At 44.0% G+C, this 18,331-nt stretch overlaps 2 protein-coding genes across 3 annotated transcripts in view; one reads left to right on the top strand and one right to left on the bottom strand.

Annotated features, from left to right (window-relative positions):
- SLC9A7 (solute carrier family 9 member A7) overlaps positions 1 to 15,803 on the bottom strand; it is a 72,262-nt gene extending 56,459 nt beyond the window's left edge. For both annotated transcript variants that reach the window (XM_051619773.1, XM_051619784.1), the window contains exon 1: positions 15,506 to 15,803. In XM_051619773.1, the coding sequence (XP_051475733.1) occupies positions 15,506 to 15,779 (274 nt within the window). In that variant the 5' untranslated portion in view covers positions 15,780 to 15,803. The remainder of the gene's footprint in view (positions 1 to 15,505) is intronic.
- Positions 15,804 to 16,053: 250 nt separating this feature from the next.
- LOC127380048 (regucalcin) overlaps positions 16,054 to 18,331 on the top strand; it is a 132,502-nt gene continuing 130,224 nt past the window's right edge. Inside the window, exon 1 of the mRNA XM_051608455.1 lies at positions 16,054 to 16,057. The gene's annotated coding sequence lies outside the window, so the exon portion shown is untranslated. The remainder of the gene's footprint in view (positions 16,058 to 18,331) is intronic.

Genomic DNA, 18,331 nt, shown 5'->3' with positions numbered 1-18,331 from the left:
TTCATGGCAAGGACCTCGTGAGAATCACTGCTTCAGCCAGCCTGCCCTTGGTAGCAGGCAAACCAGCTGCACAGTGATTTTGCTCTCAGCCAACATGAATTTAAAAAATTGCCTCCCAAACTCTAAAAACATATCACACAATAAGTAATGCAAAGCAACAAATACACATCCATTGCAATTTTATTATTTTTTTTACGAAGCTTTTAACAAGCTGTATCAATTTAAGCCAGAGGACTTGTTATGAAACTTGAGCAGGATAAGCAACAATAAATGGAAGATCAAACTGCTCTTTACAGTAAGGTGTTATCTAGCTATTAGACCCACAGATATACAGGATCAGTTTTGGAATCAGATCTAATTATCATAAGGAAGCAAGTAGACCGCTTAGCCTGTCATTTTCTTCCAGCATAAATAACTAATATTTCAGAAGGAATAGCACAACTTTGAGGAAAAGTACAGCATTATCACTGTTACTATAACATTTCAGGTTATGAGATCCAGATAGGTGCAGAAGAAAGTGTCACCTTCTGGATTGTTACTATAACAAAACAGACAAAAGGTGTGCCCAGTTATTCATGCTAAATGCTGACAGACTGCACTGACAAACCATTGGGAGAGCACTCATCAGGCTGCAGTCAGTCAAATTTCAGACAACAAACATAATGCAAAATCTGGCAGATGTCATTAAATGTATAAAACAAACATATTTGGAAACCAGCATAACGACTGGGCACCACTAAAAGATTTGCTTCAATCACTGTTACAGGCACAGTTAAGGCATACAAAGTCAGATCACGTTTAACTGGGGCACTGTATGATCATTGCAGAAGCAAGAGCATCCTCTGCTTCAGAGTGAAGGGTTCTGCTTTTCCCTGAACAGAAGAGATTACACTGGTGGAAATCATTAAGTAAGGACAAAATCAGAGCTTGTGATTGAATTCAGCAGCAAGTTTCCCAAGCAGCTTTGAGCAAACATCTCCTGTCATGTACCTCAGAACTGGTACTACTTTCCATCTTTAGGAGGCAAAAATTAATAAGGTTTTACAATGCTTGGATGTTACTGTGGTATTTCATACACACTTTTTTTCCATCCTACATAAAGAGGTATAAAGATTTGTGAAGAGAATTGGATGCTACCTTGAGGCTGATAAGTAACAGTGGCCCAGCCATTCCACTGCTCCCTGCTATCACACCATCCCTTCAGGTATGCCGGGTGTGCCCAGCAAGTAGGAGTATGTAGGAAAAAAAGCAGCAGCACAAACAGGTGACTAAAAACATTTTTACAAGCTGAGCAATACAGCTGTGCTGGTTAAGATAGATGGTGCAACTGACCTTGACTTCCAAAAACACATGCCACATAGCTCAACAGCCTAATCCCGACCACAGCCACAAGCCTCTTCCTCAGTTAAGTTCCTAATGGAAAAACATATTTTTCAGGATTTCCTATTTATTACTTCAAAAACTTGAGGTTACTGGGCTGTGACCCACAGACTACACAGAAAGGTCTGCCAAGTAGCAAAGGAACACAGCAATGAAAAGTCTAGATCAGCAATTGGAATGTTTTTCTTCCTTGCACAAAAGCTACTGGTTTTTCAGCCACTGCTTTATCACCAATAAATAAATAAATAAATAATAATACCCCCCAGAAAACTTTTGCCTTCCCATAGTCAATCTCTCAGCCTATTTCAATAAGCCTGACTGAATCTGCCACCTTCTCCTTAACTAAATCTCTCTCCACAGACACATTCAGCTGAGCATTTCTCCTTGGGGCACCTGTTGCTTGAGCAATTTGTTCTACAACTTCTTCCCAACAGAGCAGGTGAGCTCTTCAGTACTGGCTGATCTTCTGCTCACTGAAGCTCACAACAAAACTGCTTCATCCTGAAGCACAAACTCTAAGTCATAAAAAAAAAATTTACTGGTCAATACAGCCACTTGTCTAGCAGACCATGTCCTGCAAATGTGACATCCCAGTATCAAGTCCATGGAATGTGGTCAGTTCGAATTGCAGTATGAAAATGAGCTTTTTTCCCCACAGATCTTTTAATAATAGAGTACTGCTTTCAACTTAGTTTTTCCTACCTTTGAAGCCAAGCATTACAGAATGGACCTCTGGCAAATAGTTGCTAACAGGAATCAGTTAGGATCTTCCTAATAGCATTTAACAGCACCAGAACACCCTCCTGGTCTCACCAGCCCACTGACTCTGAACCTTGCAAGACCCCTGCTCAGGAACTTCCCATAAAGCCACAATCATCAACAAGCTGATGTTTCAAGTTTCTCAAGCAGTAAGGCAAATACAGTGTCACAGGTAAATCACCTATAGTAACAACTGTCAAATTTAGGAGTATTCCTGATTGTGAAGGTGGTAAGACACTGGCACAAATTGCCCAGGGAAGTTGTGGATATCCCCCTCCGGAAGTGTTCAAGGCCAGGTTGGATGGGGCTTTAAGCAGTTTGGTCTAGTGGGAGGTGTCCCTGCCCATGTAGGGGGAGTGGAACTAGATGGTCTTTAAGCTCCCTTCTGACACAAACCATTCTATGATTACTTGAGCTGCATGAGATTGCCACTGATCACATCCTTATTTCAATATATGATTCACAGACCTCTTCTGTTCTCCATACAACACACACTCACTTTATGTATCAGGATAACAAAAAGCAGGCACCTAAGCTTCTTTAGTTGAAAAGTTTTTTCAGTGTTAGAAAAAAAAAAACAACACACTGTCTCCACACGTAAAGTGGTATATTTTCTATACTAAACCAAATGTAAGAAACCACTGTTTTCAATCAAGTGAAGCATCAGAAAACTGTCTCTGTGCTCAGGTAGAGTTGAATTACTTACTTCCCAGAATAGCCTGGTTGTTTGAGATACTCTACAAGGCATGTATGTTGTATGTGGGTGCACACAAGTCAGAAATGTGACCAGTTCAAGGATCTTCATGTCCAGCAAACACCATGCAGATATTGCACCACTGGGATGCTGGCACTTTGCCATCATTGTAAAAGCTACCAACTTGTGTTCTTAAGCAGTGTCCTTTTCTTCAATTAAAGGTTCTGAAGATCTCAGAAGATTAGCTTGACCAAAAGACTGTTTTTTATAAACTCATTTTAATCTAGTGTTACGAACTGTGTTAATGTCCTCACTCACCATTCCAAGAAAATTCCATAACTTAACCTGATGGTAAACAGGCATCAGTGGTCCAACCTTTTTCTTATAGCTGAACAACCTGCACTTTGCCCTTGAGTCAAGCTTTAACCCTTCTTTGGAAGTCCAAGGACTGAAAAGTAGGTCTTGCTTTTGACAGCCTACTAGCAAGTAAAATAATATTAGATAATTCTTGTTAATTGTAGATATTCCTAAAGACAGTGGTATATTTACCCTTCACTTTGCAAAAACAGTGATTCATATAGCATTATTGAAAAAAATCTAAAATTATACCCACAGAAACAGGAAGGCAGCTGAGAACACAGCAACAAAGCTAAAGAGAGCCAAGGAAAAAAGTTTCTTATAACAAAAATTGCCAAAGTTTAACCTAACACAACTGTTCTCCTGGATCTTTAGAAGCAGAACACTGAAGGAATCATTGCTGTAATGAAAGCCTAGGCTGTAGCTGTGCACAGAGGGATGGAAATTCATACATTAATTTAAGCTGTGGAAATTCTTTCTAGGTAAAACAGTTTGCATGTGAAGACAAGGTATAGATCATTTCCGTAGTACTCGGTGAACCAGCCTGAGCAATGGAAAAGATTGTGGTAGCAGGAGGAAGATGAAAACAACAAGTTATTTCAGCCATCCTGAGCTTAAGCCAACTGCCAAAAGGCAGGAAAGTGAGCAAAGATATTTAGTTTAGACTGGGAAAAAAAATAAATAAATTAGGTCTGACATATGGAGAGAAATCCAGGTTGTCAGTATTAAGCTATTGGATGTGCCTTGGGGAGAAGCAACAAGGAAAGAGTTTTAGGCAATTCCCATAGAAAAGAACTACTGAAGGGCAAGATTTATCTCTATCAGCACCTCGCATATGAGGAAATAAGAGGGAAAGGAGGCTACCCAAATTGATATAGACATCATCCTCCCAATTTTTGGGAGTCTCCAGTTTCTTAGGGCTCTGGTAGAGGTAGCACCTAATGCAGGAAAACAGCTTGTGGTCTGGTAACAGTGAAGAAAACACAACATGTGACTCTGGCCAGTAAGCCTAGCAAACCAATCACTTCAGAGGCAGTTTTTAAGAACTACAAGTTTAAGCAGTACCTAAAAGACTGAGGCCCTGATGAGGCCTTAGCTTCAACAAGCTCAGAAGAAAATGTTCATAAACACAAAGAAGATTGTGCTTACAACTCTTGCCCCAGCCTTCCAGTCTTTAGGAGAGGGGCTCTGCCACACATACACACAACATGTAATGCAAAGTTTCCCCTGTCCCTAATTAGGTTTGGCAGAACACTTATGTATCTGACATCATAAGCACCTGATGCAGTGAGAAGATTAGGTATTTGTGGCTTTAGTACAGAGAACAAGAAATAGAACTGTCCTATGCTTTACATTTTGGAAGAGATCCCAAAACCATTAGAGTTGAAAACTGAAAACATTGAAATATATGCACTCAAGCATTTGCCAGCAAGAGCAAGAAACTCTTTTTATGGTTCCCTGAGGCTAAAGGAGGGGAAGGAGAAGATAAAGTTCTAGGTATCACTGAAATATCTCTGTTTCATGCAGACACATAGAAACTGAGTATGCTACAATCATATTCAGTTACTGTATTTAACAAGCAGGTCACCATTATGAAATCCCTCACTATCACTTCAGCCATGTAGTGCTGAGGAAAAGATTAATTTTATGTCCATGAATCTCTGTAAAATATCATTGAGAGGATAGTCATCCACTGGATTTCTTTGGAAGCCCAAGAAGCCTGTGTTCTAAGGATGTTCCTTCTCTCCAAGAGAGATTTGGGAGCAGAAGACTCCCTGAGAATTTCTAGGTCAGAACTTCAGAGAAAATTTAAACCTGGTTCAGGAGCAATCTTTCCATTCAACCTCCTGAAGCCTGAAGAATGTGTCTGGGGCTGAGCAGATCACCACATTGCTCTAACACTTGCGAACATGGTTGAAAAAAGGTTAGAAAATTCTAGAGATAAAAATGAGCTTCATAAACTTGCCAAGTTACATACACTGCCACGCAGAGATTAAAAGCAGTAACAGTCTGAAATGTACCGGCACTCAGTTGCCCTCATGAAAGTCTATTCCAGAGTTAAGACTACTTTGCTCACACCATCATGTCTTCAAAACACCTCTTTCTGAGAACTATACACTGTAAACAGAGTCAGGTGGGAATATGTTCCCTGTGACACTAATACTGAAGACAAGTATGACAAAACTGTACATTTTATGTGGTGCAGCAGTCACAGCTGCTGAAGCAGAAAGCTTCAAGACAAGCTAAGCAAGCAGAAGTGCCCATTTCAGTTCTGGGAGCCAGAAAAGGATGCTACAGCAAATCTTGCCAGATATGTTTGCAGAATTCACATATAGTCATCCTTCTCTGCTCTTAATATACAACATTATGTAATAGTCAACTAGAATATCAGAGATAACCCAGAAAAAAACAACCAGGTCACACTCTCACAACAGGAATAAGCCTTTTCACCAGTTTTCTTCCTCCACACTTATTCCTGTATTTTCCAGCCCTTGCAGGACTGCAGTGTAGCTGGTGATGCCAACCCCACACACTGCTCCACGTGTCCTGTAAATGCCCCTTCCACCTCAGGTGGCATACCCCTCCCAACTAGCCAAGGAGGTCCCTACATGTGTCAGTTCAAACTCCTCTACTGAGGCCAACTTCTAAAGGCTACTTAGAAAGAGTCAATAACATGGCAAAGCTAAAAGTCAACTCAAACAAGTTAGTATTTCAGGCCAAGAATAACAAGTTTAAATATGATATATACTTGCAAACACAAATAAAGCATTAATTGTATTCTCTCTCTCTCAACCACTTATCAACTTAATTTTTCATAAACAGACAAGGAAATAAAGCATCAATTAGGTAGAACCTAGCTAGGTCTTTGAGGATTGCTGTTGCATGAAAAAGCCAACCCAGATCACTTTCAAACATGCCCAGGTAAAGCTTCCATTTCTCCAAAAGTAATTAAAAATATTTCACAGTGTATAAAAGTAGAGTTTGCAATGCATCTACAAAACCAGCCCAATCCTAAGACTGCAAACAAAAGTGCTGGGTATACAAGGATGCAATACATTATCTCCAGCCTCAGCAGAGTTTAAGGATGGGGCAAGTGTCCAACTCCATTGTGACTTGTATGTTCAGCAAAGGCTGTAAAGCAAGTTCTCTAGCTGCAGGAGAGGGTGGATTTCAGGGATAAACACTAATATTCACTCACTAAGAAGGCAATTTAAGGAAGAACAGTCAAGCTGTCTCATGGATAAGGAAACTATTCCCAGGAGAAAGGCTGTTACACAATCAGTAAGCACAATGAAGATCGACATGAAAGAAAGAGCAAATAGGAAGGACTATGCAGCAGTAAAAGAACAGCAGAGCGCTATATGACAGTTCAAATGCAGGTCCCTTTTCACTACTGAAGGACTTAATAGCAAGTGCAAAGAAGTGGGGGGAAAAAATTTTTTTCCTCAGAATTAGCATGGAAATCCATTCTAATGGATTCAAAGAGTACAAATCAAAAGTTAGGCATACCCTTGTGGGACAATTGATATTTTTAAACTATCAGCAGTTAAAACATCTTTCTATTCATATATCATATTCAAAGCAATGGCAAAGTTTAACAGCAGTTTTCAAATTTAATCCAACTCTTGAATTAATGGGATAGCATCTGAGTGCAGTGACTGCATTCCCAGTGTGTTGGCACTGACCATGGCCACAGCATGCCTTGCTGCAGGGCTGACACCGGGAAGAATCTCATGTGTAGGGAACAACAAACGACAAATGCAGCTTTCCCTTCAGCTAGCTACTGGTGGTAAGAGTTGCAGGTGCATGCACAGAACATCCACACAGCTAGCACACTGAAGACTGTCATCTTACACCCAGACAAGTTAATTGCATTTTAGAATACATTTAAACTGTGTTCCTTTGTTTCCATCCTTTTTATTTAATTTTAAGGATAGTCCCCCAGCTTCATAATGGAAGAGCAGGAGAACAAGTCAAAAAGCACTGAAAAAAAACCAAACCACCTCAGTACTAATTATTTTTCTAAGCACAGTGAGAAGTGAAGACAACTATGGAGTGGCAAGGCACTCAAGAATAAGCATACCAGTTTATTTAAACATTTCCACAAAGCTAGCACACCAAGACGTCCATCAGACTCACCCACAGCTCTGCTGTTCAAACTTCTCCCTCCCAAAGGCTTACAAAGTAACAGAAGTGAAACCACTAACACACTCATTACATGCACTGTTCGCACCAGGTATTTTAGTGGTCCCCAGCTGCCTTTGAAACCTATTTCAACAGGGCAGGGATGGTTTTAAGACCCCGCAAGCAGGGAAAATGGCAGCTACGGAGAAGCAGCCCAGGCTCCAGCAGACCTGCAAGCCCCACCAGCACAGCTTTACAGGCAGGACCCTCCACGGGGGCAGAGCTACCCCACTGCTGGGCCATCCAGGGCTGCAGAGCAGGTGAGCCCACAACCACCTTCTGGCAGCAGTGCTGCACAGATAAGAGCTTCACTAGGACAGAACTACCAGGGAGGGGTGCCATCTTTTTCCATGCATCCCCGACACATACAGCTCTGTCAAGAGAAATGCAGAGCTTAAATCCAGCTTTTGAAACCAAATATGAAATACTGAAGCCAGGAAGAAAGCAAAGAAACCACATGCCTCCCATGGCAAAGAGCACATTTCATCTCCTCTGCTCTAATTGAGGGGGAGCCTTCAACTGCTTCTCCCTGATAAAAAATACCAGCTTTTTCAACCATAGCTTTCAAGGGCCTTTAGGCACTTCTAAAGTAAACTAAATTGTCTGATTTCAGGACATGAAAAAAAAGTTTGATACCATTGCTCTTTTCTCCCTACACAGTTAATTGCAGGCTGAAGTGCTTTTTAATAGGGGAAAAAAAAGCAGTGTGTTTCAGCTAAATTACCCATATTTGGTAGACACAGAAAAGATCTGATCTCCTGAGAATAACTGTGTATTTTTTACAGCACTAGTAAAAACCCCTTCAAGATGAATACCCTTCTAAAAAAATAATTGCTTATAGCACATCCTTTCAATATAGACACCATTTACACTAAAGCAGGGGGAGAGAGGCTATATTCAGTCTTCTGTGGGGAAAAAAGCATTAATCTTGAGTCACACATAAAGGCCCTGTCAGAAAAAAAAAAAAATAATAATGTATGTCTAACAAGCTAGTGTTCTTGGCTATCAGAATGGGAACAGCCATCTTCTGAACACATAGGGACAGTTCAAGAGCTCAGTGCCAGACTCAGAGCAGTCACAGCACACAGGCAAGGAAAGACAATCCATGTTACGCAGTACCTGTTAAAGGACTAGATAGGAACTGCAAAATATTTTTACTTCTGGCCCCTAACAAGCCAAGACACATAGTTCTGAACTGCAGGAGGTGTCCAATAACACATCATAGTACTGAGGCTTACATGTTTTGTTCATTCTTCTTTGGGTTTTTTTTTAAATCATGGCTGACCTGTGATTTCTGCTTCAGATTTCTCACTTCTAGATCAGCAGGGGGGTCTATTCTGCCACATCTAATTAGTAAAGAGAATGGTTCTTCAGATAGCTGGGGATGAGGGTGTAAATGTCTCCCTACCAGAAGCAAGGGAAAGGTTTCACCGAACTCTATGATGGCATCTTGAACTACTCTACAGAGCAGGTTGGGCTGGGAGACCAACCTTCCAAAGGAAGGATGGGGGAAAAGGACTACTATACATCTACAATTCATGGGGGGAAGAGGACATGAGGGGAAGCATAAACAACTGAATTATGACCCTTTTCTGTCAGAGAATCCAGCCTTCCCATCAGTGCTTCTAGAGCTATCTGTGTGTGTTGTAGGAAACTATCCTGGCTTGGAGGCAAGGCCAGTTTAATGAGAAGGGAGAGTTCTGGCTCCAGCAATTCAGGGACAAGGCTTGTGTCCGTTTCCAGTTGCACTAGCTTTGCTGACAGCAGGAGCTGGGAGCACACACCACAGAACTCCGAAGAGTTTCACCTCTGTTAGTGAGCCCAGGACACACTGTAGTTTAGAAAGGTGTTTCATAGGTTGCACTCCTGAACCTAACGTGTTCCGCAGGACTGGATGCACAAATGAACCAAGAGGCACTTCCAACAGCACCCTGCTGTGTGGCTAATCCCTTGGGGTGAAGGTGAAGTCAGTGTTAAGATGGTCTAGTCTTTCTATAGCACAGAAAATGAGAAAGGTCTATACAAGACACACCACAAGAAAAGACACAGCTAGAATCACTTCAGTCCAGCACAGTTTGGTTTTTTCTAAATTAAATATTGGAAAGAACAATATCTGAATTGTTCATTCAGTTTTGCATAGGGTATAAGTCAATGTATCTCTGTGAAACCCAGTGATAAGATTATGTGCCAATTGGTACATATATTTTTGTTATAATAGCGAAGGAAATGCTCCCTTATCACCCACCTATAGTCAGCCATAAAACAAAGGACTAACATATCAAAGGGAAAAAGGACAGATGAAAACCAATACCTGATCTGTCCCATGCACCTTCTCCCAAAACATACCCACTGAGATAGGCACACCATCAGCACCTGAGAAGCAGCTTTGGGCATCCTGAATGTAGGACGTAACAGATTTTACAGACTCCCTCACAATCCCCTGTTCAGTCTTCTCACCTGCATCAAGAGCAGGAGCTAAAGGAGTAGCTGCAGATGCTCTGCATCTACAGAGGATCTCAGTTGTTGTGTGTTTTGGGGTGATTCCTCCTAGGACTGGTTTAGAGTCATATTTCTATTACAAGGTAACAAAGAAAAATCAGGAGTGACTTGGGGGGGGGAAATAATAATAATAATAATAATAATAAATTAAAATAATAAAAAAGTGGACTAAGGAAAACTTCAGGCTCCTACAGGGCCCAAACAAGAGCAACAGTAGCCCATCTTGCACTGCAGAACCACCTCACTGTCTGACAATAAGCTTGTGCACCAGACATCAGGTTACCTACCCTCAGTTTAGCATGCTCCTCCCAACACAGCCAGTCATAGTGCAGGCACACAGGAGCAGAAGGCAGGCAGGCATGTGAGCTCTGCATTATTGCAGAACTGGCATCTGTTTGTGGTAACTTTCTAATTCAGATGAGAATTGCAGTATATGAAAGGAACACCTCCCCTTTCAGCCTCTGGCTGGTTCCTACAACTGTGTAGTGTTGTTGGGTAATACCAGCTTTAACAGCCACGTAGAGGAAATCCAGGGTTGTCATTTCTCTCTCCTTTGGCTCATGCTAGTGATCAGAAGGTTATTATGGCACAGATTTGATAAAATCTCTCATGAAACTGAGGTTAACAAACAAAAATTAACTAATTTATCTTAATTTCCATTAAGATCACTGCCCTCCCTAAAAAAAGAACAAAAACAAAACCAACAAAACAAACACCACCAAACAAAAAACCCAAAACCAAACACAGAAACCCACCCCCCAAACAAAAACCCACACAAAACCACTGCTCTGAGGTTTACAGCTGAATTGTAGTTCTAAGACATTTCAGAAGCATTAGCAATTTATAAGCTATCCAACTACCCCACCTGAAGAACAAATCTGAAACAGAGATGGGTTAATAAGATACACAGCATTTTTTCCCCAAAATCTCTCACAAGGTAAAATGAGAAGTTTCACCCAGCAGCAGGCGATTAAGCAAGCTTAGAGACAAGGTTTGCAATACAATTAAAACATCCTGAGTAGCCAAGAAATTGTGGAAGCCTGTAACCAAGTGATTTAGAAGAATATCCAGGAAGAACAAGCAGGTTGCCAGAGAAAGAATAATGTTCCCAAAACTGGATGCTCAGAGTTATGTTCCTAAATCTAGTATTATAGCTTATGGAGAAGTGGCTTATTAAAAAAACAACACCACCATTATTTTAAAGGCCATAGAGCTGAATTAGGTTCTCTCTAGCATGTGTGGAGACTATAATTGTAACAAAGAGTACTGTAGTCAGCTGAGATAAAAATAGCCCTTTTCTGAATCTGCTTTGTGGATACAGAAACTTTGTGTGATACAGAGTATTTCAGAATAAAGCTGATGTTTTTATCTTGACCATTTACCTCCTCTCTCTTATCTCTGATCCACAAAAGGTGACAGAAGCTTTAAATGCCTCTTCATGTAGAGTTTTTATTTTTCTGGGTCCAGTTCTGCCTTTCTGACTGCAGGGTTGTTCTGAAACATCCTGGAGGCCACACAGGAGGTAAAAAGCATTGGAGGTAAATGTAGGACTGACCTGTGCTGATGTGTGGATTGCCAGTTACCCAAAGTATCACTTATGAAAAGGGACAAACCAATTGTGTCATGAGAATTATGCCACTGGATCTGCTGGGACATGCTTACATACTCAGACAGCTGCTTCCTAAAGAGCAGGGTGCTGGGGAGCCACCATCACATCCGACCTTTCAGCTCTCCCCAGAGATCTAAAGATGCTTCCGACCACATGGGGATGCTTCTCAGCAGAGTAGAGGAACCTGCCAAACACAGAGCTGAACTTCTTCAGGAAGAGCACAGCTCAGAACACTCCATCCTTAGGACTTAGACCAGCACAAAGAAAATCGAACTTCAAGATCACTATCACAAGTTGGCATACATGAGTCAGCAAAGTCTCAATTCCTTAATTGCTCTGTTGTGGGTTGGTTTTGGGGGTTGGTTTGTTTGTTTAATTGCTCCATAATGACTTGCATTAGGAGCAGCTGCAAAACATTTGCCCCATGCAAGTATTCAACTGTCACAGAACACCACCTTTGTTACAGTGTCAAGACCGGTATTTAATTGTATGTAGCACTTACGACAAACGCACCTTTTGGTACGACCTGCAAATAATCACAGTCCAATAGCATGGTACATAATCAAATCAGCACTGCACCAGAACCCGCAGCTTTAGGTGCAAAGTATCTTAAGACATGAAAAAAGTGGGGTCTCTTCCTCTCTCACGCACAAAACTGTCAGATCCAGCATGTGCAGCTAAGGTCTGTAACTTCCATCTTTTTATTTTGAAGTTACACATCACAAAAAAAGAATAAATAGCACTTCAAGCCCTTAAACATCCATGTAAACTTCACGTTGCTTCACATCTTAACACGTTTTCAGTGAAAGATATTTAACACATCAGAATAATAGAGACAGACAAGAAGCAACTGTCTGTTGGAAAGACAGTGACAACACAGGAAATAAGAAACAAGGAAAGGCTACATCATTATTTTAATGACTTTTTACTCTTCAGATCAAAGTAGCTAGCACAATGAAGTTATAGAAAAGACAGATAACCTGGACAGAGCAGTAGCCTTTGTTCTGTTGTGAGCTGGCTAATTAGACCACCATAGTGAAACTGTCAGGCATGACAGCTGCCTCTCACTCAATGTGGAGCAGAAAACATGCTACTCAAAGTCTGGAAGAAATGCAGACTTCGCAGCACCAGCAGTACTTGGGCTATAGGCTTTTTTAGCTGGGTGAAACGCATGTTGTCTTTAACAGAAATTTGATCAACAGCAGAGACATCAAACAGTTGAACAGGATGTGTTCATATCTGGATTCTCAGAAAAGGTAAGTGAGAAATGCTGGTTAAAAGCTCTGGCTGGAGGCAGCTTCTCCCCTCACTGTTTCAGGCCAGCTTCATGCCACCTGATTCCTACTGTGCTCAAGGAAAAGAGGCCTCATTGCACGTTGCTGTAAATTAACATGGCTAGGTAACAACAACAAAGAAATCCAGCTCCATCACCTCAGAGCAAAAGAGCAACCATCAAGACCTGCAGTTTCACCTAACTAGATCAGGTCAAATGTGTATTGGGTCTAACACTCATTCAAAGGTTCATCACTTTGGAAAAAAACAGTTTTGCAGGGGTCTTAGGTACCACAAAACAGTTGTTTCATTATGTTTTTGTTTTCTCCAAGGTCCATCTTCACAATAAAAAGTATTCAGCACTGAAGGGCTAGCTTACTTCTCCTGTGAATAAAAGCCACTCACAAAGGTACACTTGAAAACTGCTGTCATAGGTACACTCTGATTCTTCTGTCAGAAAAACTGAACACAAATGGTACAAGTACTATAGACTTTACCATAAAGCCATGTGAAAGTTACCAAGTGTGCAGCATTTGGAGCCTACACCAATAATATATGAAATATATCCTTATGAGACCACCTAGACACTCATAACCGTTTCTTTCTAGATACTTGTGGTTTTAGAACAACTAACTCTGTTTGAAATTTTGCCATATTATTTTGTGTTTGAGTCAGACTGGGCAAATACACACATTTTAAATACATACATGGTTTGAAAAGTGTGCATTTCTCAGATACCAACTTCTCAGCAAAACAGAAATCCAACTCTTAGTTTAACCACTATCCTTTAAGTGACAAAGGAAGAGGAGAAATTCCTGTTTGAAGAACGAAGCCTGGTTATCAGAAATATAACAGTTACTATGACACTTGATATGTTGGTTTTTTTCCTTTGCTCTAAGGGAAGTCAGCAAAATGCTCAAGTGAAGACAGGCCTCAGGAGAGCTCTGCTGGCATGAAGGCCAACAGTGTTAGAAAGGAAATTAACTCACTAAACACGTTTCCTGTGTTTGCCATGACATGTCAAGAGTCACTGCTTGGGAGGGAGAATGTATTTTGCTATACTAAAGGGGCTCATCTAGAAGGTGGCTGTAGTGAGGAAGGATCTATGAAAACAGAATTATTTAAATGAGGGCACACCAAGAAGATACAATGCTTTGGTGCAATCACTCCTCCAGCAGTGCTGCTTATGGTGCAGAAAGGGCTATAGCATAGTGCCTTTCCCAAAACAGGACTGCAGCACTCCCACGTCAAATTTGGTCTCTATCACCCATTTCATGGATCAGGAGCTGAGCGCTTGAGTAAACTAGTTCGAGCTTAATGAAAGGCAGCTGTTCTCCAGTTGAACAATTTCTTACTTCCCCATACAGCTCATCAAACGCATACCCAAATGCCCTTGATGCCCTGGTACTTTAATTGCACATCCTAGCGCTTCCACGCCCACAAGATCTCCACCACAAAGTAAACCACCTAAATCACTGAAATGGTCTTAACGCATAAACGAACTTTCTGAGGGTGACAACACCAAGGCAATATCTAAACAACATCTTCAACACAACCTCACAGCTCCACCCTGACTGTTCCAAGCAGCACACACACAGTTAATCTACCATCTCCTGACCACTACTCAGCTGCTAAGCCTTATCGTGCTAGGGCACAGCTTAGTCAACTACCGAATTGTACATTTGTCCATTTTCCACAACAAGCACACGGGAGACACACAGCAATGCAGCAAAGGCACCAGTGACTAAGAGCAAACTGGGATGTTTTAAGAGAAGCACCGGCAGAGGAAAATTCCACTGCTTTGCAAGCAACGGGGTAGCTCTTCAGTAGCAGCAGTACTTACCGAGGAGGAAACAGGTCACTTTGCCCCTCCCCTTGAGTGCCCAATTTCTCATCTGCGGTTCCCCTCCAGATGCTCATCCCAGCCAACACCGGGCAGGTGTTTCACCCATTTCAGCAGGAACCGCTGCAGCTGATGGAAGGAGAAGTGCCCCTGGCACTACAGCAAGAGCCAGCCGCCGGCAGACAAGCCATTTTTCAAACGCACGGCCGCTCCTGCCCGCACCTGTTTATGCTCCGCGTAGCGAAGCGCGCACGGAACGCGCTCCGCACCGCCAGCTGGGGCTCACCCTGGGCAGCACCCAGCTCCTCCGAACCATCAGCCCCGCACACGCGGCTCTGCTGGGGGGTTAGCCTCCCCTTGACTCCCCTCCACCGCGGCAGGAGGGGGCTGGAAGGGACGAGCCCAACTCGGCACAGCCCTTCTTCCACCGGGTGGAAATCACGGCTGCCAGAACTCAACGCCGTGCCCTGCCCTGCCCTGCCCGCACGGCCGCCCCACCGCCGGCGGACCTGGGTTTCCCATCCCGACTCTCTCCCTCTGCCCCCGCGGCCCGAGGACACGCACCAAAGAGAGGAGGGGAGCCCAGAAGCACCGGCGCGGAGGGGCTCCCGCAGCCCTCCGACCGCGGCCTACCCGGCGCCCGGCCGCGAGGGGGGGGGGGCAGGCCCGCACCGCACCGCACCGCGGGGAGCCCCGGGGCCGCGGCCGGGCAGCGGGGCCCGCCGCCCCCTCCCGCCGCCCCCCGCAGCACCTGCCGGGGCTGGCAGCGGCCCTCCCAGAGCGGCCAGCCCTGGGAGAGGGGCGGGAGAGAGCGGAGCGGGGCTGAGGAGCGGGGCGGGCGAGGCTTGCGGGGTGAGGGGCGGGGGGGGGGGGGGGAACAGGACGCCCCGGGCGGGTCTGGACTCACCGTAGATCATGGCCAGGCCGGTCTCGTGGAGGAAACGGACGCGACGGTGCTTGAAGAGCCAGATGGTGAGGATGGTGAGGGTGAGGAGCAGGATGAAGGTGAGGAGGCTGACGCTGTCCTGCCGGTGGCTCTCCTCCGCCTCCTTCTCGGTGGCGAGCTCCTCCATGGCGCTGCTGCTGCTGCTGCTGCTGCTGCTGCTGCTGCCACCGCCGCCCTGCCCCGCCGCCCGCAGCCCGCCGGCCGCCCGCACCAGCAGCGGCAGCAGCAGAGCCATGGCTGCGGGCACCCGGCTGCGGGCACTGCCCACCGCCCGGGGAAGGAGGGGAGGGACGGCAGGAGGGAGGGACTGCGGGAAGGAGCAACCCAAGAGCCCGCCTGCCACCGCCTCCCCCGGCCCCTTAAAGGCGCAGGTCCCGGCCGGGCAGCCCGGGCTGGTCCGCCCTCAGGATGCAGCGTCTCGCCTCCTCTGAGCCCCGCCCGGCCCAGGCACGGCGAGGTACCGGGTAGGTGAGAGCCGCCCGCCCCGCCGCGGGGCCGGGTGTGCGGCGGGGACCTCGGGGTACAGCGCGGCGGGGTCGGTCCCGCCCCCCCACCCCCCCGAGCTGCTGATGCTCGGGTGCGGGAGTGAAGGACGTGGCCTTGGAGCGGGTGCTGCCCGTGTCCGGGAAACAGCCGGGCCGGGAGCCGGTGCTCTCCCTCACGCCTGCAGGGGAATGAACGCGGGAACTGGCCGCTCTGAGCCTCGACGAGTTTGCAAACGCGCTCCTAAAAGAGTGAGAATATACTCACTCCAGTGTTTTCGACGTTGGTTTTTTTCTCTTTCTGTCTGTCCTTCTGTCTTTCTGTCTGTCTTTCTGTCTGTCTTTCTGTCTGTCTTTCTGTCTGTCTGTCTTTCTGTCTGTCTGTCTGTCTGTCTTTCTGTCTGTCTGTCTTTCTGTCTGTCTTTCTTTCTGTCTGTCTTTCTTTCTGTCTGTCTTTCTTTCTGTCTGTCTGTCTTTCTGTCTGTCTGTCTTTCTGTCTGTCTGTCTTTCTGTCTGTCTGTCTTTCTGTCTGTCTTTCTGTCTGTCTGTCTGTCTGTCTGTCTGTCTGTCTTTCTGTCTGTCTGTCTTTCTTTCTGCCTGTCTGTCTGTCTTTCTTTCAAAATTTTTTTCCTGGTACCGGAAAACTTGCAAATTGCTAAATTGGGGTTTTCCATCCACATGCATCCTCCTGGAGATTTGCTTCTAGGAATCAAGACAATTGTAGGAAATCAGTAAGAGCTGGTCAGTATTTTTCATATGAAATTTCTTCGCTGAATAAAGGAAGAGCACATGCCTGCTGTTTGAAAATCACCTCAAGCTGGCAGAGGGAAAGAAAAGCTGCCTTTTGCAAACAAGCCAACATCAGAAATTTCTCCTTTAGCTTTTTTCCTTTAACAAATTACAAAGCCTCAAAAAAACCCCAAAAAACTCCCCAAACAATGGACCAAACAAACACAAACCAACCCCCAAAAACCAAACAAAAAACCACACAGGTAAGCAAATAAACAACAACAACAAAATCAAGCAACCAACAATAAACCCCAAAACAAAACCCCACAAGACACCAGGGAATTCTGAATAATCAGAATGTTTGGTTTTAAGGAAATAACCAAACACTCTCAGACTAAGGCCTGTGGAGGTTTTTGTTTTAATCACTTTCAGCAGGGATGTGCTTTGCCTTCAGCTACTAGAGGAGTCTCCTCCCAGTTCCCAGTGCTGGGGTGTGCAGTGCTGGCATTTCTGCTCCTGTGACATTTCTCCCAGAATTGTTGTTTTCAACTTTTAGCATGTATTTTAGCTATTATTTTGCATTGAAAAGAAGGCAGAATACCTTTGGGCACATGTTTAACTAGTTATACAGCAGATCCTATCTCCTTTAGTGCTGTTGCTGTCTGTTTCTGAGAGTATTTATTGGGGAGCTCTTGTTACAAGACTCTGTCTTCCAAACTGTCTGCTCCTGCTAGTGGATCTGGAACTGTCTCTTGCCACCTATAGTGTTGTGCAGGAGACTCCTTTTTAGAAACATTTCTAGATTACAGCTATGTAAATTCCCATTTTCATTTACATGCCGTCCTTTTAAATATGGTATTTATGCAAACTCCTCAACAGCCTTCAAAACCTGGCATCATTATGTGCAATTACCTTTAAATATTTGATTGTGCAGGGCTGAAAGTTTACATTGATAGTGCCATCATTTGTGAACCTCTTAGAGATGAAAAACATTAATTTGCCCTGAAGACCTAGCTCTTAAAACTACCTGAACCATTAAAAATTACTGCCTCAGGACTGCCTGACATTAAATCTCACATTCAAAATTTAACATTTCTGGTCTAATGAGAGCATTATACCATGAATCTTTATTTTGTGTCTTTAGGATATATATCCTACATACAATATAATGTACCTCTTTAGGATATAACAACCTACAGGCCTGACAAAGCTGTAAAATAAAAAGCGGAATGGCAATAACAGGCTATCCCTTTTCTTCCCCCTCCTCCCCCCCCCATGGTGGCTCTTTTTAAGACGACAATTTCCATGTATAGTGTAATTTTATCTCCATCTCAGCTGAGATACAGCCAAGGTCTCAATTTACTTTCTGCAGAGTCTTCCACTAGTAACCTGTGTTTTATCCTTCAACACTCACACAGTTTACTATGCACTACGCCTCTTGCTGTCCAGACAACGATGAGAAATAACCAGGTAATTCTTTTAGTAGTTAAGCATAATAGCCCAGTTTTACATTTACTTTTTTTCTCTCCAGCTGAGCTATCTTGTTTGTGGTGGAAAGCCACATAGTTTGGCGTGT

Source organism: Apus apus, chromosome 1, assembly GCF_020740795.1.
Source record: "Apus apus isolate bApuApu2 chromosome 1, bApuApu2.pri.cur, whole genome shotgun sequence".
Lineage (NCBI taxonomy): Eukaryota > Metazoa > Chordata > Aves > Apodiformes > Apodidae > Apus > Apus apus.
This window is presented reverse-complemented; position numbering and strand designations above follow the sequence as displayed.